General features: G+C 40.9%; 2 protein-coding genes across 6 annotated transcripts in view; one reads left to right on the top strand and one right to left on the bottom strand.

Annotated features, from left to right (window-relative positions):
• The window catches only part of LOC139759446 (uncharacterized oxidoreductase YjmC-like), a 46,588-nt gene that overhangs the window by 3,105 nt on the left and 16,451 nt on the right, over positions 1–27,032 (top strand). The window contains exons 2-6 of the mRNA XM_071681582.1: positions 11,873–12,014; positions 18,109–18,297; positions 19,733–19,794; positions 21,258–21,311; positions 25,551–25,649. Of these exons, the coding sequence (XP_071537683.1) occupies positions 11,873–12,014; positions 18,109–18,297; positions 19,733–19,794; positions 21,258–21,311; positions 25,551–25,649 (546 nt within the window). The remainder of the gene's footprint in view (positions 1–11,872; positions 12,015–18,108; positions 18,298–19,732; positions 19,795–21,257; positions 21,312–25,550; positions 25,650–27,032) is intronic.
• The window catches only part of LOC139759444 (uncharacterized), a 131,031-nt gene that overhangs the window by 96,936 nt on the left and 7,063 nt on the right, over positions 1–27,032 (bottom strand). The window contains exons 2-4 of one of the 5 annotated variants that reach the window (XM_071681564.1): positions 16,732–16,900; positions 4,079–4,192; positions 39–236 (exon numbers count right to left, since the gene is read on the bottom strand). The gene's annotated coding sequence lies outside the window, so the exon portion shown is untranslated. Of the gene's footprint in view, positions 1–38; positions 237–3,249; positions 3,265–3,410; positions 3,601–4,078; positions 4,193–16,731; positions 18,090–27,032 lie in introns of those variants that run through there. The other 4 variants (XM_071681573.1, XM_071681563.1, XM_071681566.1 and 1 more) reach the window with 4 other exon arrangements.

Below are 27,032 nucleotides of genomic sequence, written 5' to 3'. Positions count from 1 at the left end.
CGAATGTAACTGAAGATAACATGCAAGTAAACACTTACCTTACTGCGGCTGATCAATTCGACAGTGATAAGGACGAAAATATCGGAATTGCTCCCCGGAGAAATGAGCGGGACATCTAACAACATATTTCCAGTTTTCGTTGATATGAGAACATGCGCGACCATTCCTCTGTAACCTCTCGATGCTTTGAGTGACATTCCCTTTTGAATATCTCCCGTCTTGTGTGACTGCTGCACCTGGGGGGAAATAATATTCAAATAAAACTCTACTTACTTCTTCAGTTCTCTCCTCACAACAGGCAAACTCATCCATATAAAAAGCTATTTTGTGTTTCATCATACGCCACCCTCAACCCAATTTAGAGAGAGAACACTAAGTGTTATATTTTCTCTCACTAAACTTCATCTTTTCCGAGATATATTCTCCTGTCGACTTTCAACTGGTGGACACCTTGCTATCTCCTGACTTAGTTGGGCTATCGATACTCAGTGGAAATTTGCTTCTGTTATGATTATGATTATTCCCACGCCTTATAATGTCATATAACTGACTGTTGTAAAATCAGTGAGTACAAGATGATTCTCACAAAACAAAATATGTGCAAACATAATCATATTCCACCTCAGATAATTAAAAAGTATCATAACTTTGCTTATTGTAAATAGTTCATATTTTTTTCCATCTTGATACGCGATCCGATCATTGTTGTTCAACTGTTGTAAACTTCACCTACCATGCAAAACTGCCAAATTATTCATTGTGTAGCCCAAACCATGTTCAAAATTTCTCCCCATGTAACCTGTGAGGTACTGGAATCATTAAGGCACAGCCCCGAGACCTTTTGTGGACTCGTATCCTCTTTGGAGCCACCGCCCACAAGATGGGAAGGTGTGCACAATATAACAGCCGCTCTGGCAGCAAAAATACAAAATCGATGCAGAGCTAAACTGGACTGTTGTCAAAGAAGTAAGTTATCAATGAGTCCCGCGATCATTTTCGAACATGTCTAAAATTACGATGTCTAACAACGTAAGATCTGCAGGGAGGCAGACTGGCACAAAGCAACCAAAGGACAGAGAGAGAGGACTGTAACCCTAATTTCTCCCTAAAAGTAACAAACCTCGTAAAACACAGACACGTCCTCGTGCAATACCACTCACCATCAACACAGGTCTTAGAACAACGCCAGACTCTTAATCAACACCAACTTAATCTCAGAAAAACAAAAGGAAACTGGCACGCCAACCACAACACCGATAACCACATAACCCCACACCAACCAACCCCAGCGAACAATGAGGAATACCAATATTAACAACCCCACTCCTAAAGTACTTCTAATCCAAACCAACAGCATCTCTCCCTCCAAAGAACATAGATTCGTACTTGAAGTCGTTAGTTGGGGGAACACAAACCAACTACACCCACGAAAAATTTTTGATGGGGAAATATACAAAAATTCCATCCTGACGATTAACTTACCTTCACTCCCAATGACATTTGCGGTGTAATCAAGAACTCCCCTGCCACTGGCCCTGACACTATACAACACTGACACCACTGCAACCAACATTTTTAACCGATATCTTCAGTGACTCCGAGTTACACATCTGGAAGTTTGCTATTAACTAAACCATAAACCATTCTTAAAACACCCAACTCTCCCTCCTTACGCTACCCTGTATCTAAACTATCTGAAAACTGATCCACGTAAGAATCATGCAAAATAGCCCACACTCACCTACACAACACGGGATTAGACCCAATCACTCCACCGCCACACTGTACATAGACCTCACACAACAACCTGCATGGTTTCAACCAAACTCAGCCCACTTCTCACGTGGTATTACTGGCAACAGACATCAACAAAGCATTTGACACTGTCCTCCAACATATCCTCACTTAATAATTAACACTACCTTCACAATGACAAAAGGTAGTTGGCCAATTTCAGCGGTAGCCTACAAGCCAAAGTCACTCACAACAGCTCCTTCTCTGAAATCCTTAAGCTCCTACAGTGGAGTTCCCCTAGGAGCAGTTCTCTCTCCAACTCTCTTTCAGTCTCTTTTTGTATGACCTTGTCTCACCTGCAGACCACAGCGTAAAGGTCATAAACAGACGATCTTGCGATCACTTCACAACACTTTAACGCTGTAAAAGTTGGTTGCAACACATCACAATTTGAACACTGGCTTACCCGGAACAGAATGTCTCCATCACACACACATACACACACAAAGCAGTCACCATTTTTACTCCCAGACAGACATGATACTGACCACCACCCTCCCGTCACCTTCAATGGCCAATCATTCGCACTCAAAGGATTTCAGTTGTAAGCATCACGTATTTGACAAATATCACTCCCCATATCATTCTCTACCTTCACACGACTCCCCTAGGTCTATATAGTGACCCAGAGGCAATCTCCCCCACCCACACAGTTGATATATCGAAGTTTGACCCCTGCCAACCACACTGTCAAGCGTGAACATTGAACGTGGATCCCAGATCAATATAATACCTTTGTTAACGCTCTCTTCTGTACACTTCAATTATGTGTACTGTTCCTGTTTGTTTTTTTTATGTATTGTGTTGTACCATTTTAAGGCAGACTGAACGTGGGCAAGTTCTGTATACCTGAAACGTCTTATATAATAAAAAGGAAAATGAATATAGGACATTCAATTCATACTTTATCTGATGAAGCAACGTGTAGCGAGAAAGATTCAAAATCCAAAAACGCTAACCGCGATATCACGGAGGTTCGACACAAGTTTGCACAGGATTTTCAGTTAAAATCAGTCCTAACTCAACCAAGTTCGATATCTCGTCATAATATACTGGGAATGTAATGAAAGACTGTATAGTGTATGATGTGAAAAGTGATTCGGATAAACTTACAGTTGTCTGCAATATTTTACTTAGGATTCCTTATAGCTAACACAAATATATGGTTATTATAGTTATTAATCACTCATATTAAACAGTATCAAGGTTGCAGCATATCGACAATTCATGGGAGCATAAAATTTTACATCATTTATTTAAGGTACACCATCAAAGGAACACAATGTATAGGGCACAAACGGATGGGCAACTTGCAAAACAGGAAAATGTAAACAAATGGGTTCCATGAGTCAAGAAAAACATGTTAGCATCCTACTTGGCACAACCTAGCACATACGATACACACCCAATAACAAGATACTCTATACAGTATATCACATCTGCTACTTCCCATACCCAATGATAAACCAAACTGCTGCAATCCTTCAAGAATGCTCATAACAAGGCTTCATTTCCACGAAAAGCACTGCCTTGGTGGTCAGTCCTACATCGACGGTGGATCCTAAGGATACAAAACCAGTTGTGATCAATGTCCACAGAAAATACGGTACACCCACCTTATAAGTTCCTAGATAATCGTGCGGCAGCGTATTACAATGTCACTCGCCAAGCCTTAGAAGTCCTTATGAGTCATCTCCTATCAGAATTCACACTAAGGCTGGAAACTACTACTGTTTGAGAAAGACTTGCTACTTTTAGAAGCTTCAGATGCCAGCTCTCACCCGCCGGTGAGGGCAGCCATGGAATTCAGACGTCGGTATATGCCCCAAGGACTAACCTAATAACTGCACTGTCGCACGTTTTTAGGTATACACACACATGGAAAAACATAAACTATAAACTCCCTGACTGGAACTCGTCAAAAGGTATAAGAAATAAGCAATGGCGAACTCGAATCAGATTTTGTCCTCGGACTCAGCTTAGCCTTGCTCAGCCTAACACCCGTGATCTGCTCTTTAAAGACATCACAGAATCCTTCCTACTCAGCTTCATCAGGCGATGTGGATAAATGGCCACAAGGAAGATTCTGCCAAATAGATGTGATGGTGGTAACAGGCCTCGATCGTTTCAAGATTTGAATAATAGGATTGCCAACTCCACCGCTGGTGGTGATACGATCCTTCGGTCACAGTTGCCAAACTGTACATTATTTCTTAATCTAGCTTTTCACAAATGCCATGGGAGTTAGTAACACGCACCTCACACACATATTGCATCTACATACCTACATAATCGGATGTTTGTGGTAGCCTCCAGTTCTTCATCCATAGTTTTCTTCCACTGGTGGATCTCTGAGGACGAGATTGCCTCTTCATATGCTCATGGAACATTTACCACTCTGTAACAACAGAAGGAAAAAAAAAAAAAAATATATAGAGCAAGCTTAAGGCCTAAGTACAAGGATTAACTGAACTGCTACACTAGCATTAACTGAATTTATACGTTTACATATTGATATGCGTGCCTTGTGTGTTCTGTATTGTTTGACTGTATCACATAGTAATATTGGGATGGAGTGAATGTCATACCTCTAATTATTCCTGTTTCTTATTCTAACAACCCTCACAACCTTTCCCACCTCCTTTCCTGGTTTTGTAATACCACTATTCATTATGATAAGTATATATGGTGTTACTGTTGTTGCCATGGAGGTGGAATAAGAGAAAATCTGGCCTACATCTTGGACTGCATCATTAAAAAATAGTCAAATTCTACTGACTGTAGAGGGCGTTACTAAAACAAAGAAAACATTTAAAGATTTTACGGGGAAACTAAAACAAACTTAATATATATATATATATATATATATATATATATATATATATATATATATATATATATATATATATATATATATATTTTTTTTTTTTTTTTTTTTTTTTGCTTTGTCGCTGTCTCCCGCGTTTGCGAGGTAGTGCAAGGAAACAGACGAAAGAAATGGCCCAACCCACCCCATACACATGTATATACATACGTCCACACACGCAAATATACATACCTATACAGCTTTCCATGGTTTACCCCAGACGCTTCACATGCCTTGATTCAATCCACTGACAGCACGTCAACCCCGGTATACCACATCGCTCCAATTCACTCTATTCCTTGCCCTCCTTTCACCCTCCTGCATGTTCAGGCCCCGATCACACAAAATCTTTTTCACTCCATCTTTCCACCTCCAATTTGGTCTCCCTCTTCTCCTCGTTCCCTCCACCTCCGACACATATATCCTCTTGGTCAATCTTTCCTCACTCATTCTCTCCATGTGACCAAACCATTTCAAAACACCCTCTTCAGCTCTCTCAACCACGCTCTTTTTATTTCCACACATCTCTCTTACCCTTACGTTACTTACTCGATCAAACCACCTCACACCACACATTGTCCTCAAACATCTCATTTCCAGCACATCCATCCTCCTGCGCACAACTCTATCCATAGTCCACGCCTCGCAACCATACAACATTGTTGGAACCACTATTCCTTCAAACATACCCATTTTTGCTTTCCGAGATAATGTTCTCGACTTCCACACATTCTTCAAGGCTCCCAGAATTTTCGCCCCCTCCCCCACCCTATGATCCACTTCCGCTTCCATGTTTCCATCCGCTGCCAGATCCACTCCCAGATATCTAAAACACTTCACTTCCTCCAGTTTTTCTCCATTCAAACTCACCTCCCAATTGACTTGACCCTCAACCCTACTGTACCTAATAACCTTGCTCTTATTCACATTTACTCTTAACTTTCTTCTTTCACACACTTTACCAAACTCAGTCACCAGCTTCTGCAGTTTCTCACATGAATCAGCCACCAGCGCTGTATCATCAGCGAACAACAATTGACTCACTTCCCAAGCTCTCTCATCCACAACAGTCTGTTGTGTATAAGTCTGTTGAGTATTCCTGGTAAATTATATGGGAGGGTATTGATTGAGAGGGTGAAGGCATGTACAGAGCATGAGATTGGGGAAGAGCAGTGTGGTTTCAGAAGTGGTAGAGGATGTGTGGATCAGGTGTTTGCTTTGAAGAATGTATGTGAGAAATACTTAGAAAAGCAAATGGATTTGTATGTAGCATTTATGGATCTGGAGAAGGCATATGATAGAGTTGATAGAGATGCTCCGTGGAAGGTATTAATAATATATGGTGTGGGAGGCAAGTTGTTAGAAGCAGTGAAAAGTTTTTATCGAGGATGTAAGGCATGTGTACGTGTAGGAAGAGAGGAAAGTGATTGGTTCTCAGTGAATGTAGGTTTGCGGCAGGGGTGTGCGATGTCTCCATGGTTGTTTAATTTGTTTATGGATGGGGTTGTTAGGGAGGTGAATGCAAGAGTTTTGGAAAGAGGGGCAAGTATATATATATATATATATATATATTTTTTTTTATACCTCGTCGCTGTCTCCCGCGTTTGCGAGGTAGCGCAAGGAAACAGACGAAAGAAATGGCCCAACCCCCCCCATACACATGTACATACACACGTCCACACACGCAAATATACATACCTACACAGCTTTCCATGGTTTACCCCAGACGCTTCACATGCCTTGATTCAATCCACTGACAGCACGTCAACCCCTGTATACCACATCGCTCCAATTCACTCTATTCCTTGCCCTCCTTTCACCCTCCTGCATGTTCAGGCCCCGATCACACAAAATCCTTTTCACTCCATCTTTCCACCTCCAATTTGGTCTCCCTCTTCTCCTCGTTCCCTCCACCTCCGACACATATATCCTCTTGGTCAATCTTTCCTCACTCATTCTCTCCATGTGCCCAAACCATTTCAAAACACCCTCTTCTGCTCTCTCAACCACGCTCTTTTTATTTCCACACATCTCTCTTACCCTTACGTTACTTACTCGATCAAACCACCTCACACCACACATTGTCCTCAAACATCTCATTTCCAGCACATCCATCCTCCTGCGAACAACTCTATCCATAGCCCACGCCTCGCAACCATACAACATTGTTGGAACCACTATTCCTTCAAACATACCCATTTTTGCTTTCCGGGATAATGTTCTCGACTTCCACACATTTTTCAAGGCTCCCAAAATTTTCGCCCCCTCCCCCACCCTATGATCCACTTCCGCTTCCATGGTTCCATCCGCTGACAGATCCACTCCCAGATATCTAAAACACTTCACTTCCTCCAGTTTTTCTCCATTCAAACTCACCTCCCAATTGACTTGACCCTCAACCCTACTGTACCTAATAACCTTGCTCTTATTCACATTTACTCTTAACTTTCTTCTTCCACACACTTTACCAAACTCCGTCACCAGCTTCTGCAGTTTCTCACATGAATCCGCCACCAGCGCTGTATCATCAGCGAACAACAACTGACTCACTTCCCAAGCTCTCTCATCCCCAACAGACTTCATACTTGCCCCTCTTTCCAAGACTCTTGCATTTACCTCCCTAACAACCCCATCCATAAACAAATTAAACAACCATGGAGACATCACACACCCCTGCCGCAAACCTACATTCACTGAGAACCAATCACTTTCCTCTCTTCCTACACGTACACATGCCTTACATCCTCGATAAAAACCTTTCACTGCTTCTAACAACTTGCCTCCCACACCATATATTCTTAATACCTTCCACAGAGCATCTCTATCAACTCTATCATATGCCTTCTCCAGATCCATAAATGCTACATACAAATCCATTTGCTTTTCTAAGTATTTCTCACATACATTCTTCAAAGCAAACACCTGATCCACACATCCTCTACCACTTCTGAAACCACACTGCTCTTCCCCAATCTGATGCTCTGTACATGCCTTCACCCTCTCAATCAATACCCTCCCATATAATTTACCAGGAATACTCAACAAACTTATACCTCTGTAATTTGAGCACTCACTCTTATCCCCTTTGCCTTTGTACAATGGCACTATGCGCGCATTCCGCCAATCCTCAGGCACCTCACCATGAGTCATACATACATTAAATAACCTTACCAACCAGTCAACAACACAGTCACCCCCTTTTTTAATAAATTCCACTGCAATACCATCCAAACCTGCTGCCTTGCCGGCTTTCATCTTCCGCAAAGCTTTTACTACCTCTTCTCTGTTTACCAAATCATTTTCCCTAACCCTCTCACTTTGCACACCACCTCGACCCAAACACCCTATATCTGCCACTCTGTCATCAGACACATTCAACAAACCTTCAAAATACTCATTCCATCTCCTTCTCACATCACCACTACTTGTTATCACCTCCCCATTTACGCCCTTCACTGAAGTTCCCATTTGCTCCCTTGTCTTACGCACCCTATTTACCTCCCTCCAGAACATCTTTTTATTCTCCCTAAAATTTACTGATAGTCTCTCACCCCAACTCTCATTTGCCCTTTTTTTCACCTCTCGCACCTTTCTCTTGACCTCCTGTCTCTTTCTTTTATACTTCTCCCACTCAATTGCATTTTTTCCCTGCAAAAATCGTCCAAATGCCTCTCTCTTCTCTTTCACTAATACTCTTACTTCTTCATCCCACCACTCACTACCCTTTCTAAGCAGCCCACCTCCCACTCTTCTCATGCCACAAGCATCTTTTGCGCAATCCATCACTGATTCCCTAAATACATCCCATTCCTCCCCCACTCCCCTTACTTCCATTGTTCTCACCTTTTTCCATTCTGTACACAGTCTCTCCTGATACTTCCTCACACAGGTCTCCTTCCCAAGCTCACTTACTCTCACCACCTTCTTCACCCCAACATTCACTCTTCTTTTCTGAAAACCCATACTAATCTTCACCTTAGCCTCCACAAGATAATGATCAGACATCCCTCTAGTTGCACCTCTCAGCACATTGACATCCAAAAGTCTCTCTTTCGCACGCCTGTCAATTAACACGTAATCCAATAACGCTCTCTGGCCATCTCTCCTACTTACATAAGTATACTTATGTATATCTCGCTTTTTAAACCAGGTATTCCCAATCATCAGTCCTTTTTCAGCACATAAATCTACAAGCTCTTCACCATTTCCATTTACAACACTGAACACCCCATGCATACCAATTATTCCCTCAACTGCCACATTACTCACCTTTGCATTCAAATCACCCATCACTATAACCCGGTCTCGTGCATCAAAACCGCTAACACACTCATTTAGCTGCTCCCAAAACACTTGCCTCTCATGATCTTTCTTCTCATGCCCAGGTGCATATGCACCAATAATCACCCACCTCTCTCCATCAACTTTCAATTTTACCCATATTAATCGAGAATTTACTTTCTTACATTCTATCACATACTCCCACAACTCCTGTTTCAGGAGTATTGCTACTCCTTCCCTTGCTCTTGTCCTCTCACTAACCCCTGACTTCACTCCCCAGACATTTCCAAACCACTCTTCCCCTTTACCCTTGAGCTTCGTTTCACTCAGAGCCAAAACATCCAGGTTCCTTTCCTCAAACATACTACCTATCTCTCCTTTTTTCACATCTTGGTTACATCCACACACATTTAGGCACCCCACTCTGAGCCTTCGAGGAGGATGAGCACTCCCCGCGTGACTCCTTCTTCTGTTTCCCATTTTAGAAAGTTAATACAAGGAGGGGAGGATTATATATATATATATATATATATATATATATATATATATATATATATATATATATATACATATATATATATATATATATATATATATATATATATAAGCAAATACATTATATATACTATGGTAACAACTTGAGTCAAACCTCTTACTGCAGAAAATTTAATTTTGTTTTACACAAAGGTTTTATAAATATCTGCAACATTATCCTCTGATGGTACTTACTGCAATTCTATACCACCATATTGTACTTCTAATATAATGATATTCAATATCTTTGTGTTTTGATCCTTGATTGCTTACAGGGTTTTTCGCTAATGCTAATGCCCCATGATTATCAGATTACAAACTCTGTCGTACCCTTGCATATCTCCAAATGGTCTCAAGAAATTAGCCTCCTGCATAGCTTAAGGCCATACACTCTGCTTCACATGAAGATAATGCTCAAATTTTCTGCCTTCTATTTTTCCATGAAATTAATGGTCCATTACTATTTATCTGATAAATGTAACCTGGAATACTACGCCTATCCTCTGATGCACCCGTTGGGCCACAAAAAGCAATAAACATCAATGTGTTACCTGATTTTATAAACTTTAAATCATGACTCACTGTACTCTTAATATATTTCAGTACGTGTTTAGCTTAACTAAAATGTGCTTTTGTTGGCTTGGCCAAATGCTGAGAAATCTTTATTACAACATTAGTCTGGCCTTGTACCCGACATAACGTAAATTAAACCTTCAACAATTTCTCTGTACAATTTAGCATCTGCGAGCTCTTTGGAGTCACTACCAACCATATTGTTTATTTGAATCACATTTGACTGACTTAGGATTACAATCATCCTAAATCTATCGAGTATTCTCTCCAAATATTTCATGATTCATTCTAATACAACCTTCTTCAAATTCAAACTCAATACCTAAAAACCATGAAAACTTCCCCAAATCCTTCATCTTAAATTTATAACAAAAGGAATCCCTAAAGAATTACATTTTCATTACTGGCAGCATTGATAATGTCATCTACCCAAATGGAAATGATAACCTGTTTCTACAACGGAAAATGTCATATATTCTGAAGGGGGTTAGCCTTTCAATGCCATAGCCACGAGTAGCTTTATCTGTTGTCTTCAGTGAGGTTGCCGCTGTCTCTGCCCAAATAATGGTCAAGTATTATTGCCAGTGCTTTCTTAGCGTCGTCCTTAGCATCTCTGATGTCAAGGATAGGCTACGGTCATCTAACAAGTGCAGATGCTCGGCAAACACGTCGGCAATTTTGCCCGCAACTTCTGCAGTCTTGAATGGCCAAGAAACTTCACTTCTCACGACCCATGCTTTTCCTCATCACCGTCAAGTACTAGGCGCTTGCTGGGCCCATAATCTGTTGTCATTGGTGCTCTCATGGCGGTGGAATAAGAGAAAACTGGGCCTCCCTCTTGGAATTGTGTTCAAAACCAAACTTAGTTGAACAATGCTAATATAGAGGGAGTTACTAAAATAAACATTTATACAATTTTACGTGGAAACTCATACAAACTTACTATATACATAAAAGCAAATACATTATATATACTATAGTAATAACTTGAGTTTATTCACAGCAATTGTGAAAACTTATCTATCATGGAGACTCCACATTACATAAACAGGTAAACCTGAGCCTTAAAAAATTGGATGTCCTGTTCAGGTGCCAAAACACTTCTGAACAGTTTATCTAGTCATGCTAAGGAATGATTCGCCCTAATATGGAACACTCCTCTCGCATCTGAGGAGGCTTTAGCTCTGCACATAAACAACACAGAGTCGAGACCAAAGCAAAATCAACCTCTTCCAAATACAACCTCAAACTCCGAACCTACTTGCCCTACACTGTGACGTTGGTTCTGCCTTCCCTCTTCCATAGGTATTACTTCGGTTTCTGTTCCTGAGAACTGGCTGTTAGTGTGCCTTCATCGTATAACTAGACCATATAATAATTTGCAAGCCACTTCCTACATCGCATGATTACCGATGATAATCAATCGCTAGTTGTTGCGTTTTCTTTCATTACACCGTTAGGTATTGAATCGACTTTTATCAGACTGAATGTCTCTAAAATGCATTTTCTTTTTTTACTCTCTGTATTGGAAGATTATTCTCCCCTATTATCTACTTCTCTCATCTTCATTTTCCCCTATTATCTATTTCACTAACCTTCATTTTCCCCTCTTATCTATTTCTCTCATCTTCTCAGCACTTTTTTGGGGCGTGATCACTTCAGTTCATAAGTGGAGCCTTTGACATCAGGAAAAGATGTCTGTTCTACAGTTTTCACCTCATATTTTCCGCCCCATCCCCTCTAGGACTGGGAGAGAGTTTTCATTAGTCTTCTGTTCTCCTACAGTAGTAGATTTTACCACATAAGTCTTTTGTTCTACCACAGTACCGGGAGGAGGAGGTGGAGAGATTTGTGGTCGAGTGCATGATGTCGCAAGGCGTCCCGAGGGCCAACGCTACCGCACTGGCTGAGGTCCTGGTCGCCGCTGACGTCCGAGGTCACATCAGCCACGGCATATTTAGACTGGGTACGATCACCAGGTTATCACTATCTCACTTGTGTGAGATCACCAGGTTATCAATACGACATTTGTGTGAGGTCACCAGGCTATCACTCACACTTGTGTGAGGTCACCCGGTTATCACTATCACACTTGTGTGACGTTATCACTAAAACACTTGTGTGAGGTCAACAGGTTATCAATACGACACTTGTGTGAGGTCACCAGGCTATCACACACTTGTGTGAGGTCACCAGGTTATCAATACGACACGTGTGAGGTCACTAGGCTATCACTCACACTTGTGTGAGGTCACCAGGCTATCACTCACACTTGTGTGAGGTCACCAGGTTATCACTATCACACTTGCGTGACGTTATCACTAAAACACTTGTGTGAGGTCAACAGGTTATCAATACGACACTTGGGTGAGGTCACCAGGCTATCACTCACACTTGTGTGAGGTCACCAGGTTCTTACTATCACACTTGTGTGAGGTTATCACTAAAACACTTGTGTGAGATCACCAGGTTATCAATACTACACTTGTGTGAGGTCAATAAGGTATCACTAATACACTTGTCACTAGGTTATCACACTGAATGGCTGAGGTCACCTAGGTCACTGCCACAGTTTGGTGAGGTCACCAGGTTTGTACACTACTTGGTTGAAGTCACTGGGGCCACTACAATAGTTGTGCGAGACTACCAGGTCATAATGCTGGTTGAATGAGGTCAACCACCTTAGGACACATCGGTTGATAACAGTGGTGGTTATCTTACAAGGGAATGTAATCCTAGACAGGACGATCGGCTTACACTCAACCCAGCTGTTCACCCTTTCCTAGGGGCAAATGGATGAGTGGGTACCTGGCACAGAAAGGATTAGAGAGAGAGAGAGAGAGAGAGAGAGAGAGAGAGAGAGAGAGAGAGAGAGAGAGAGAGAGAGAGAGAGAGAGAGAGAGAGAGAGTTTTACCGGACTCCACCTACCTGAAGCTACACCACAGATGAGAAGTCACTTCAGTGAGGCTGTACTGTTGTTTATTGACGAAAGGGAATACAGTCTCGTCAGAGAAATTATCACAAAGCAGTCCATTATTTCCTTGCTACTGAAAGTAGTGCAATCTTGGAGCTGCAGAAATTCCTGGAAAGGGGGTCTTGGAATACCATCAGAACCTTTCAAGAATGGGTCCTGGGTCAATCACACACACACACACACACATATATATATATATATATATATATATATATATATATATATATATATATATATATATATTATCCCTGGGGATAGGGGAGAAAGAATACTTCCCACGTATTCCCTGCGTGTCGCAGAAGGCGACTAAAAGGGGAGGGAGCGTGGGGCTGGAAATCCTCCCCTCTCGTTTTGTTTTTTTAATTTTCCAAAAGAAGGAACAGAGAAGGGGGCCAGGTGAGGATGTTCCCTCAAAGGCCCAGTCCTCTGTTCTTAACGCTACCTCGCTAATGCGGGAAATGGCGAAGTTTGAAAATATATATATATATATATATATATATATATATATATATATATATATATATATATTATCCCTGGGGAAAGTTGTTAGAAGCAGTGAAAAGTTTTTATCGAGGATGTAAGGCATGTGTACGTGTAGGAAGAGAGGAAAGGGATTGGTTCTCAGTGAATGTAGGTTTGCGGCAGGGGTGTGTGATGTCTCCATGGTTGTTTAATTTGTTTATGGATGGGGTTGTTAGGGAGGTAAATGCAAGAGTTTTGGAAAGAGGGGCAAGTATGAAGTCTGTTGGGGATGAGAGAGCTTGGGAAGTGAGTCAGTTGTTGTTCGCTGATGATACAGCGCTGGTGGCTGATTCATGTGAGAAACTGCAGAAGCTGGTGACTGAGTTTGGTAAAGTGAGTGGAAGAAGAAAGTTAAGAGTAAATGTGAATAAGAGCAAGGTTATTAGGTACAGTAGGGTTGAGGGTCAAGTCAATTGGGAGGTGAGTTTGAATGGAGAATAATTGGAGGAAGTGAAGTGTTTTAGATATCTGGGAGTGGATCTGGCAGCGGATGGAACCATGGAAGCGGAAGTGGATCATAGGGTGGGGGAGGGGGCAAAAATTCTGGGGGCCTTGAAGAATGTGTGGAAGTCGAGAACATTATCTCGGAAAGCAAAAATGGGTATGTTTGAAGGAATAGTGGTTCCAACAATGTTGTATGGTTGCGAGGCGTGGGCTATGGATAGAGTTGTGCGCAGGAGGATGGATGTGCTGGAAATGAGATGTTTGAGGACAATGTGTGGTGTGAGGTGGTTTGATCGAGTGAGTAACGTAAGGGTAAGAGAGATGTGTGGAAATAAAAAGAGCGTGGTTGAGAGAGCAGAAGAGGGTGTTTTGAAGTGGTTTGGGCACATGGAGAGAATAAGTGAGGAAAGATTGACCAAGAGGATATATGTGTCAGAGGTGGAGGGAACGAGGAGAAGAGGGAGACCAAATTGGAGGTGGAAAGATGGAGTGAAAAAGATTTTGTGTGATCGGGGCCTGAACATGCAGGAGGGTGAAAGGAGGGCAAGGAATAGAGTGAATTGGAGCGATGTGGTATACCGGGGTTGACGTGCTGTCAGTGGATTGAATCAAGGCATGTGAAGCGTCTGGGGAAAACCATGGAAAGCTGTGTAGGTATGTATATTTGCGTGTGTGGACGTATGTATATACATGTGTATGGGGGGGGGTTGGGCCATTTCTTTCGTCTGTTTCCTTGCGCTACCTCGCAAACGCGGGAGACAGCGACAAAGTATAAAAAAAAAAAAAAAATTATCCCTGGGGATAGGGGATTAAGAATACTTCCCACGTATTCCCTGCGTGTCGTAGAAGGCGACTAAAAGGGGAGGGAGCGGGGGGGCTGGAAATCCTCCCCTCTCTTTTTTTTTAAATTTTCCAAAAGAAGGAACAGAGGGGGCCAGGTGAGGATATTCCAAAAAAGGCCCAGTCCTCTGTTCCTAACGCTACCTCGCTAACGCGGGAAATGGCGAATAGTTTAAAAGAAAAAGATATATATATATATATATATATATATATATATATATATATATATATATTTCTTTTCTTTCAAACTATTCGCCATTTCCCGTATTAGTGAGGTAGCGTCAAGAACAGAGAACTGGGCCTTTGAGGGAATATCCTCACCTGGCCCCCTTCTCTGTTCCTTCTTTTGGAAAATTAAAAAAAAAATAATGAGAGGGGAGGATTTCCAGCTCCCCGCTCCCTCCCTTTTTAGTCGCCTTCTACGACACGCAGGGAATACGTGGGAAGTATTCTTACTCCCCTATCCCCAGGGATAATATATATATATATATATATATATATATATATATATATATATATATATATATATATTTTTTTTTTTTTTCTTTTATACTTTGTCGCTGTCTCCCGCGTTTGCGAGGTAGCGCAACGAAACAGACGAAAGAAATGGCCCAACCCCCCCCATACACATGTATATACATACGTCCACACACGCAAATATACATACCTACACAGCTTTCCATGGTTTACCCCAGACGCTTCACATGCCTTGATTCAATCCACTGACAGCACGTCAACCCCGGTATACCACACCGCTCCAATTCACTCTATTCCTTGCCCTCCTTTCACCCTCCTGCATGTTCAGGCCCCGATCACACAAAATCTTTTTCACTCCATCTTTCCACCTCCAATTTGGTCTCCCTCTTCTCCTTGCTCCCTCCACCTCCGACACATATATCCTCTTGGTCAATCTTTCCTCACTCATCCTCTCCATGTGCCCAAACCACTTCAAAACACCCTCTTCTGCTCTCTCAACCACGCTCTTTTTATTTCCACACATCTCTCTTACCCTTACGTTACTCACTCGATCAAACCACCTCACACCACACATTGTCCTCAAACATCTCATTTCCAGCACATCCATCCTCCTGCGTACAACTCTATCCATAGCCCACGCCTCGCAACCATACAACATTGTTGGAACCACTATTCCTTCAAACATACCCATTTTTGCTTTCCGAGATAATGTTCTCGACTTCCACACATTCTTCAAGGCCCCCAGAATTTTCGCCCCCTCCCCCACCCTATGGAAAGGTTTCTTTTCTGGAAACCTTTCGAAGTCTTCACCTTCGCCTTCACAAGATAATAATGAGACATCCCTCCAGTTGCACCTCTCAGCACATGAACATCCAAAAGTCTCTCTTTCGCACGCCTATCAATTAACACGTAATCCAATAATGCTCTCTGGCCATCTCTCCTACTTACATACGTATACTTATGTATATCTCTTTTTTTAATCCAGGTTTTCCCAATCATCAGTCCTTTTTCAGAACATAAATCTACAAGCTTTTCACCATTTCCATTTACAACACTGAACACCCCATGTACACCAATTATTCCCTCAACTGCCACATTACTCACCTTTGCATTCAAATCACCCATCACTATAACCCGGTCTCGTGCATCAAAACTATGTATATATATATATATATATATATATATATATATATATATATATATATATATATATATATATTTATATGAGTCTTGCCTAAGATGAAACATGGCAGGAGTGGATGGGATTGAAGCATTTTTCAAGAAAGGGGTTAATTGTGTTGTTGATTGGTTACTTAAGATCTTCAATGTATGTTTAGTCTGTGTGAGGCAACTGAGGACTGGCAGGATACTTTTTATAATGCCACTGTATAAAGGCAAGGGGATAAGAGTGAATGATGGGCTTACCTTGTATGGGAGAGTGGGGGTTGACAGGGCAGTGGCATGCATGGATCTTCAAATTAATGAGGAACAATTTGGCATCAGGAGAGTTGGAAGATGTGCACATCAGGTATTTGCTTTGAAGAATGTGTGTGAGGAATACAGCCACAGAAGGATGTAAGTGTCGTTTATGGATCTGGAAAAAGCATATAATTAGCTTGATGCTGAGAGTTGCTATGTGGAAGGCTTTACAAGTATATGCTGTTAGAAGCAGCAAAGAATGTTCACATATAGAAAGAGGAGGGTGAGCAGTTACAGGTGAAGGTGGGCCTGCAGTAGGATGTGTGATGCCATCATGGGTAGGGACAGGGTGGACAGAGGTGAAGGAAAGGTTATTAAAGAAAGGAGCAAGTTATGGGTGGGGTTGCTTGTGAGGCAAGTCAGTCACTGTTTAATTATGACATGGCATCTGGGACAGATTTGAGTGAGAAACTACAGAAGTTAGTTTATGAGTTTGGTGGAGTGTGTGATAGTAACTGTGAATAAAAACCAGGTTATTAGGATCATTAGTGAAAGAGATAAAAGTTAGTTTGGGTGGCAGTTTGAATGTGAAAAACCTGAAGGAAATGAAGTGCTTTAGATACCTGGGAGTGGGCTTATCAGCAAATGGAATCGTAGAAGCTGAGGCAAGTGCTCCAGGGGGTGAAGGTCCTTGGAGCACTGAGGAATGAGTGGAAAGGGAGGCTCTGATGGGAGGCTCTGATGGTCTTGTACATAGGCTCAAAATGAGAACATGTAGGATAATATGCAGTGTCAGGAGGGTTGATCGCATAAGTAGTGATAGGATAAGAGAGAGGTGTGGTAATAAGAAGAGTGTGGCTGAGAGAGCTGAAAATGGTGTGCTAAAATGGTTTGGTCATAAGGAAAGAATGAGCGAGGAGAGGTTAATAAAGAGGATGCATGTGTGAAAAGTTGTGAGGACAAGGAAAAGAGAAACCAAAATGAAGATGGAAGGATGGTGTGAAAAAGGTTTTGAGGGCTCGGGACCTGTACATGCAAGAAGGTGCAAGGAATGCATGGAACAGAATGAATTGAAACAAAGTGGTGTGCAGAGGTTGACGTGTTATAAGTGGGCTAAACCAGGGAATATGAAGCAATCATAGGGAACCACAGATAAGTCTTTGCCGCCTGGTTGTGGTCAGGGGAGCTGTGGTCTACATGCATTTCATATGATAGGTGGGGAGCACACCATTCCGTCCCTCAAAAATTAATTGCCAGGGTAAGTAAGTAGGTGGTGTTCCCTTAGCTTACATCCAGTGCCAGCTGATCCTTGATCCTTATCTTAACTCACCAACAGCTCACACTAACAAATCTTGCTCTTCTCATTGTCATACTGTTTGCCAGATATGTACATGAGTGAAGTAATGAAGAAAATCTGTGATGGCCATGCAACTCCTACCATCATAAAGGAAAGCGTATCTACAGCTCTGGTTGACGGGAACAATGGGCTTGGTCCAGTTGTGAGCAATTTCTGTATGGACTTGGCGATCAAAAAAGCTAAGGCTACTGGCATAGGGTGGGTCTGTGTTAAAGGTAAGTCTTAAGAACATATGCAATAAATGATAAAAGCAAACATGCAATTAAACACAGTGTAGCTGGAAAAGCATACCACTCCATTCTTAAAAGTTGCTGAAGTGCTACTCCGTCACTTAGACCAATGTGTCATTTACATTAATGAATACATATGTAGTATTGGGGTGTCTGAATGCGTGTGAATGTAACAGACGAGAAGAGACAAGAGATGGCAATCTGTTTGAGGAAAGGAAGCTGGATGTTCTGGCTTAGATTGAGACAAAGCTCAAGGGAAAAGGGGAAGAATGGTTTGGAAACTTATTGGGAGTAAAGTCGAGGTTAGTGAGAAGACAAGAGATAAGGAAGGAGTAGCGCTGCTCCTGAAGTAGGAGTTGTGGAAGTGTGGGCGTAAGTAAGGAAGTAAATTCTTGATTGATGTGGGTAAAACTGAGAGTAGATGGTGAGAGAAGGTTCAGATTATTGATGTGGGTAAAACTGAGAGTAGATGGTGAGAGAAGGTTCAGATTATTGGTGCACATGCACCTAGCCACGAGAAGAAAGATCATGAAGGAAAGTGCTTTGGGAGCAACTCAGCCAGTGTGTCAGCAGCTTTGAGGCACAAGACTGGGTATTAGTGATAGATGATTTATAATAGAAGTGAGTTATGTTACAGTAGAGGGTATAACTGGTGCAAAAGGGATCTTAAGTGCTATGAATGGAAATCGTGAAGAGCTTGTGCAGTTGTGCTGAAAAAAGATTGGTGATTGGGAGTACCTGGTTTAAAAAGAGAAATATACAGAAATATATGTATGTGAGTTGGAGAGATGGTCAAAGGGCATTATTAGATTACATATCAATTGATAGGCGTGGAAAAGATATTTTTGGATGTAAATATGCTGAGAGGGGCAGCTGGTAGGATGTCTGATTACTATCTCATGGAGGCAACAGAAAGGTCTATATGGTCTGGTTGTGGATAGTGGACTGTGGTTTTGGTGCATTACATATGACAGCTGGAGAATGAGGCCATATCTCTATCTGTTCATGGTGCTACCTTCCAAAGGTAGACAATGGTGAACTAAGCATTTCATTTGAAAAACATATGACATTCAACACAAACATCAACTTAAAGGCCATAAACATACTAAAAGCCCTCAGAGCACTTACAGCTTAAAGGCCATAAACAGACTAAAAGCCCTCAGAGCACTTACGGGCACTAGTTATTAGTATGACTTGCAGTAAACAGGTGAAGCCACAATCCATGACTGGTTCTAGGTAAACCTTTGGCCAGGGATACATTTAGTTAGGGGCTTGGGAATTCTAGCTTTTAGTTCCTATTTGCAATATACATACCAACACATGAGATATTCTCTTGGCCTCTCTTGTAAGGACTGATGCTTTATGACACAATGGAAGATATCAAAATGTTAATTGAAGACTGATTTTTCTGTCATTTCAGGTAGTAACCACTTTGGCATTGCTGGCTGGTATCCCATGACAGCTGTTAAACATGGACTAATTGTAAGTTATTTGGTGACTGAGGAAGAACTAAGTAGCGACTGTAGATGGCCACTGTTGTGACCAGTTGCCACAATGAACTGTGGGTAGCATGAACTGATGGCTAAGGTAGACTAAAATGGTGATAAGAACTGCCGAAGCTAATGATTGGAGCTATCCTAAGCCTGTAACATAGAATGATCCAAGCTGGTGATTTTAACTCAGACTGGTGACTATGAACTACAACTGTGTTCAGGATTAGCCCAACCAAAGTTGGAGACATTAAGTTTCTGACAGGATGATTGGAAGTGGCTAAGACAAATGACTCTGGGTAGGATGTGGAAGCCTTGGCTGAAGCTGGTGACTGGGTATTGCCTGAACCTTTGAAATGACTATGTCGAAACTGATAGACCAGCTTATATTGACATCACCAATGACTAGAGAGAAATTTAACATGACCGGAGATGGCCAATTAGGTGAAAGGTATTAGGCAAAACTGAAATGAGCTAGAGTTTAATGAAGCCCAAAGTAGTAAATGTTGATGAATTAAACTGGGGACTTGGACTACATTAACTTTTAAGAAAGAGTAAAAGAATGCAAAAAAGATGCAATGCACAGTTAAGCACAAAGAATTGCACAAATGACTGGGTGAATTGATCTATGTGTTATTGCACTACTGTTTAGTTAGTTTAGACCCCTGGAGTCTTCTCCCAAAAATTCTCAAATAAATGAATAAGGTTAAAACTATGATGAGTCCATAACTAGTATAACATCATCTTGGTGGCTGTGTAGCGACCTCGTATACCAGTCAGAGAAGGACATATCCCTTGTTTTTGAGCCAAATGCCACTCTAAAATGTTTGCTGGAAGCACCAGGGACCACTGCATACGACTCAAATATTTCATACTCTATTTTGTTTTTTCAAAGATCTATTGACATCTAGCTCTGCGTAAATATTATTTCAGCTTTTTGTTAAAAAGAGATGCTTGATAAGAATTGGTCATCCAAAAAAGGTGCTTATTGTTATGTTTCAAAAGCAGGTTCTCACATTTCTCCGCTAAATTATACACAAGAGTACAGTAGACTGCGCTATGTAGCAAAAATTTGAAATATCTAACATCATAAGAGGCAAGACTTAATTTTCAACAATATTTTGATGAGATTTTGCATGGTTAGGCATTATAAACTGTACTCAATAGCATGGGAGAAGTATTATGTTGTACTTTTTTAGCGAGCCTCACTCAATGTTCATCATCATTAGATTTAATCAAGGGATGAAGGTGAACAGTGAGATACAAGGTGGAAGGTTATCATGTTATGTAAATGTAATTTTGTGTATAAAGGGAAATTCATAATGTTTGGTAGATATTATCATCAGCCAGTTACTGCCACATTTTTAACATTTAATTCTCTTACACAAAAATGTGAACTATGAGGATAATCGGTCCTGAGTTGGACTTAATTCTTTCTCTTTTTTTTTTCCACAGGGTATGAGCTTCACGAACACCTCCTCTCTTGTTGTTCCGACTCGTGGAAAAAATGTTAGTTTAGATCTTAATTTGGTATTTGTCAGACGTCTTTAGAAAAATAATTTAGATATTATTACATTAATTTTCTTATTAGATATGCTGTGTTGACTTAAATTACCGCTCTGATTTGCTTGGGCTGAAAAGCAGGTGTCAGAATATGCACAATAACAGTAATTCTGCCTGCAACTGAGCAGGGTACAATCCAAAATTTTCCCATAAATGCTTCTGGGAAAAATCAACCAGGTCTATAGTGCTAGGTACTGGATAGTGGCTGTGTTTTCAGTGCATTAAATATGAAAGCTGTAAGTGGATGCAAGTGAATTAGGCCATATCAGGGAAATTCACCTGGTCAGTTGAAGAGCAACTAATAAGACTAGGAAATTCAGATGAAAGAATTGTAGAGGATGATGCAAGAATGCACAAGGCAGTGAATGACAACTTCAAAAGTACTTTTGCGAGCAGAAGGCATGAAAGCCTCAACATCAATCAGTGAAATGGAATAGGGAGGTCTCGGAAACCATCTGAAAAAGACATATAAAGAACACTAAGGGTCTTGAAGCATATAAATCTTATGGTCCTGATAACAAACCACTTGCAATGTTATTCAAAATATTGCTGAAGCAAAGCATAGTACCAAGGGAGTAGAAAAAGGCAAATATCATACCTATCTTTAAACCCCTTATCTCAAATAAGATTTCCTAACCAACCCTTAAAATCTAGTCTTTCAACTTGTTTTGAAAGTGTATTCAACTCTACAAATTCAAAAATATTCCTACAGGAAAAAAAAGCACTTCAAAAGTATATTTTGTCAACTACTGTCACTTTGATACTGAGCAGTTTTGTAAATGTTTCAGCAAAGTGTGCTTAAACAGCAAGAGTGAGGCCTGGGTGTCAAATGAGCTGCCACTGTGCTTGTTTCATTACTTACTTTGCTTGCACTGAAAACTTGATCGCAGATTATATGTTCTATCTTAATACATAAATCTTTCCTTGCTATGATCAATGTGATTTACTGAAAACTTTTTCATAACAGCAAGAAAGATGGTATCAGAATTATGAAAGCTGAGTTACTGGGAAAGGCTAGAGGCTTAAAATTTGCTTACCATGGAAGAGAGAAGAAAGGAATGCAGAATGATCAAATCACAACCCTTTAGACAGAGAACAGTTTTTCAAGAGATGTAGGGATACAGCAACCAGGGGACATAATATGATATTAAGCAAAACACTTGCTAAAAAAAAAATTTAAAGAAATACATGTACAGAACTGTATATGGTGAAAGGAATGAAACGACAGGACATGGTTAATGCACACAGCAAACATAAATTTAGGGTATTGTATGATAATAGGGAATGTTCAAGAGATGGGGTCACACGAGTGTAAATCTCCCTCCCTGTACAGTATAAATAGGCAATTACCAAGCAGATACAGTGCTATCAAGGTCTGGGAGGTGCTGGTAACACTGCCTCCACTTTTGCTAGAAACACCTGCCTCATCTTGGCCACCTCTCAATACTGGTGACCTTAAAATCACTCTCCACACAATCTGAAGACCAATATCATCCTCAAGCCACTCGATTTCCTTCCCAGAAAACTCAGGATAATGTGCTGTCAGGATGACTAGAGGATGACTAACTCTGGGAAATTGTCATGCATTGCCTCTAGCCATCACTCAGAGTCAGCTTGCAGCCTTCAAATAAAGACATGGAACTATAAAAATTCATGCCTAGAGGAGTTGTTCAGTTTGCATAAATATAAATCTGGAGTAGGAAAGGAGTTATGAAAGGAGACAGGGAGGATGCGCTGAGCCATAAACCGGTCTCCCTAATGAGCATGGAATGTAAAATGCTGGAAGAGATGATCAGAAAGCATGGATGACTTATTGCAAAAAAAGAAATACTATGTGAGACACATATTCTCAGGAAAAGGACATGAGTAAGTGAACCCCTTAGATTTCAACAAGGGAGTGAACTCCAATTTAGACAACAGAGCAGGCTTAGCAGAATTTCTGTACCTGAACTGCCAGAATGCATTTGACACTATCTCACATACAAGGTTGGTAAAGAAGCTACATCTTCAGGTAGACTCCTTCAATGCACGAGAAATTATCTCATTGGAAGTGAACAAAGTGTGCATGTCAGAGAAGCCTTCCCAAAATCAGACAAGTTCACTGATGACATACTTGAGGGTTCTGTTCTAGAACCAAAGCACTTCTTGATTTATGTAAATGACTTTTCAGAAGGATAAGACTCTTATCTAAATGTGTTTGTGGATGATGCCAAGGTCATAAGGGAAGTAAAAATGAGTAATGAATCACTTTGATAGGGAACATTATGCAAACTTCAAAGATGGTCATACACAGCTGATGAAAATCAAACCAAGTAAATATATGTAATGAGGATGGGACACAGCAAAAGAAAACCTAAATATAATTACTACATAGTACAGATGTAAGATACAGGAGTCTGTGTGTAAAAGGGACTTGTGAATTAATATCATCTCATCTTCTGTCAAAGTTCCACCTTAGGAGAATGGAAAAGAGGACAAAATGATTGCACATAAATACTAGAAATACATTCAATATATGGATAGGGATTTGTTCAGCAAGCTGTTCAAATCCTACAAGCCAAAACATGAATATTCTTCTCAAGTTTGTTCACCATACTTAATGGAGAAAGTCCTCAGGAAGGCAACAAAAGTGGTACTAGAATTAAAAGAGCTCAGGAAGGCAACAAAGGTGGTACTAGAATTAAAAGAGCTGAGTTACATGGAAAGGTTAGAAGCTTTAACTTTGTCCACCAACGAAGTGAGAAGAGTGAGGGGTGACCTTTAAGTCTTTAAACCAATTTGATGATGTAGACATTGAATAACTCTGAAAGATGCAAGAAAGAACAACATGAAATTAAGCAAGAAACGTTAGAAAAAACTTAAAGAAGTACTTTTGTGACCTAAGAATAATGGATGAATAGAATAAACTGAGTGACAAAGCTGTAAATGTGCTCATGGGTAATTCAAGGGCAATGTTGTGCCTTTCTTTAAGAAAGGTGTTCGGGAAATCATGGTGAACAACAGACCAGTCTCCCCAACAATATAACTGCGAGACATGGGCTTTAGATAGGACTGTACGAGGGAGCATGGATGCGTTGGAAATGAATTGTATGAGGACAATATGTGGTGTGAGGTGGTTTGATCGAGTAAGTAATGAAAGGGTAAGAGAGATGTGTGGAAACAGAAAGAGTGTGGCTGAGAGAGCAGAAATGGGTGTTGAAATGGTTTGGACATGAGGAAAGATTGACAAAAAGGATATATGTGTCAACGGCGAAGAAGTACAAAACCAAACTGCAGGTGGAAGGATGAAGTGAAAAAGAACTTGAGCAATCGAGGCCTGAACATACAGGATGGTGAGAGGCGTGCAAGGAATAGAGTGAATTGGAGCGATGTTATCAATAGACTGAATCAAGGCATGTGAAGCATCTGGGGTAAACCATGGCATGGTCTGTGGGGCCTGGATGTGGATAGAGAGCTGTGGTATCGGTACATTACACATGACAGCTAGAGACTGAGAATGAATGAATGTGGCCTTTGCTGTCTGTGTTCCTGGTGCTACCTCGCTGAAGCGGGGGCAGCGATGCTATTTCCTGTGTGATGAGGTAGCGACAGGAATGGATGAAGGAAAGCAAGTATCAATATGTGCATGTGTATATATGTCTGTGTCTGTGTAAGTATATGTTAATATGTATATGTATGTATATGTGCATGTATGTGTATATGAGTGGATGGGCCATTCTTCATCTGTTTACTGGCACTACCTTGCTGATGTGGGAAACAGCGATAAAGCATAATAAGAAAAATTAAATAAACAACCTGAGGATCAGAATCATACGACTTTAATATCTTAACAGTGGTAATTTCTTTACCTGTAGGAGAGAAATAAGTGTATCAAGGGGTTATTTATATGATTTGAAAAAATACTAATGACTTGATAAGTACACACTTAATACTTCAAGGACTGGATGTAAACCATCACTCTACATTTTCTTATGACATGCTGAAGTTTCCCATACAGCTTGCTTTTGAGGTTAATGTCATTATGAAGGTAGGTAATATATTCAGGTACATTCATTCACTAATCAGACATATTACTATTCTGTAGACCCATTAGCTCTCTCTAAATGGAATAATTAATATGACTTTCTCTCAATATCTCTCTCAGTGTAAACTGCCTTTATAAATCTGATGTGATAATCTTTCCAGAATATCATGGGAACCAACCCAATATCTGTGGCTGCTCCAGCAAAAAAAGATGATAGTTTTGTGCTTGATATGGCAACAAGCATGGTGTCAGGTGGCAAGGTAAGAACAGTTAGCAGAAGTACTCACAACTTTCACATCATAAGCATAATGGTATGACCCTTAAGTACAATCTATAAGCATTAAGCTAAAGGTTACACCATAATACCCAATTGTCATAACATTAGCCCAAGGGTCATATTATCATGCTCAAGAGGTTACTAAAACATAGTCAGTATGTCAGTGAAATATGGTGAATATTGTTTGATATGAGTAATCTGACCAATCTATTTTTGCTAGTTCTGAGGAACCTCAAGGTTTCAGCATAATTTACAGGAATGAGGTACATTGATTGATACATAATCTAAAGAATTAAGGTGTACTGTAAATGAACATAAATGTGAGTGATCGGGGCCTGGAAATTGGAGTTGGAAAGATGGAGTGAAAAAGATTTTGAGTGATCGGGACCTGAACATGCAGGAGAGTGAAAGGCGGGCAAGGAATAGAGTGAATTGGAATGATGTGGTATACCGGGGTCGATGTGCTGTCAGTGGATTGAACCAGGGCATGTGAAGCGTCTGGGGTAAACCATGGAAAACTCTGTGGGGCCTAGATGTGGAAAGGGAGCTGTGGTTTCGGTGCATTATTACGTGACAGCTAGAGACTGAGTGTGAACGAATGGGGCCTTTGTTGTCTTTTCCTAGCGCTACCTTGCACACATGAGGGGGGAGGGTGTTGTTATTCCATGTGTGGCGAGGTGGCGATGGGAATGAATAAAGGCAGACAGTATGAATTATGTACATGGGTATATATGTATATGTCTGTGTGTGTATATATATATATGTATATACTGAGATGTATAGGTATGTATATATGCGTGTGTGGACGTGTATGTATATACATGTGTATGTGGATGGGTTGGGCCATTCTTTCGTCTGTTTCCTTGCGCTACCTCGCTAATGCGGGACACAGCGACAAAGCATAATAATATATATATATATATATTGGCGGGGAGGCTGGAAATTCTCCCCTCTCGTATTTTTTTTAGTTTTCCAAAGAAAGGAACAGAAAGGGGGGCCAGGTGAGGATACTCCCTCAAAGGTCGAGAACTCAGTTCTTAACGGTACCTCGCTAACGCAGGAAATGGCGAATAGTTTGGAAGAAAAACGAAAATATATATATATGTCCCTGGGGATAGGGGAGAAAGAATACTTCCCACGCATTCCTCACGTGTCGTAGAAGGTGACTAAAGGAGACGGGAGCGGGGGGGCCAGAAACCCTCCCCTCCTTGTATTTTAACTTTCTAAAAGGGGAAATAGAAGAAGGAGTCACGCGGGGAGTGCTCATCCTCCTCGAAGGCTCAGATTGCGGTGTCTAAATGTGTGTGGATGTAACCAAGATGAGAAAAAAGGAGAGATAGGTAGTATGTTTGAGGAAAGGAACCTG

This window comes from Panulirus ornatus, chromosome 33 (assembly GCF_036320965.1).
Source record: "Panulirus ornatus isolate Po-2019 chromosome 33, ASM3632096v1, whole genome shotgun sequence".
NCBI lineage: Eukaryota > Metazoa > Arthropoda > Malacostraca > Decapoda > Palinuridae > Panulirus > Panulirus ornatus.
Note: the sequence above shows the minus strand (reverse complement) of the source record. Positions and strands in the feature narration are given on the sequence as shown.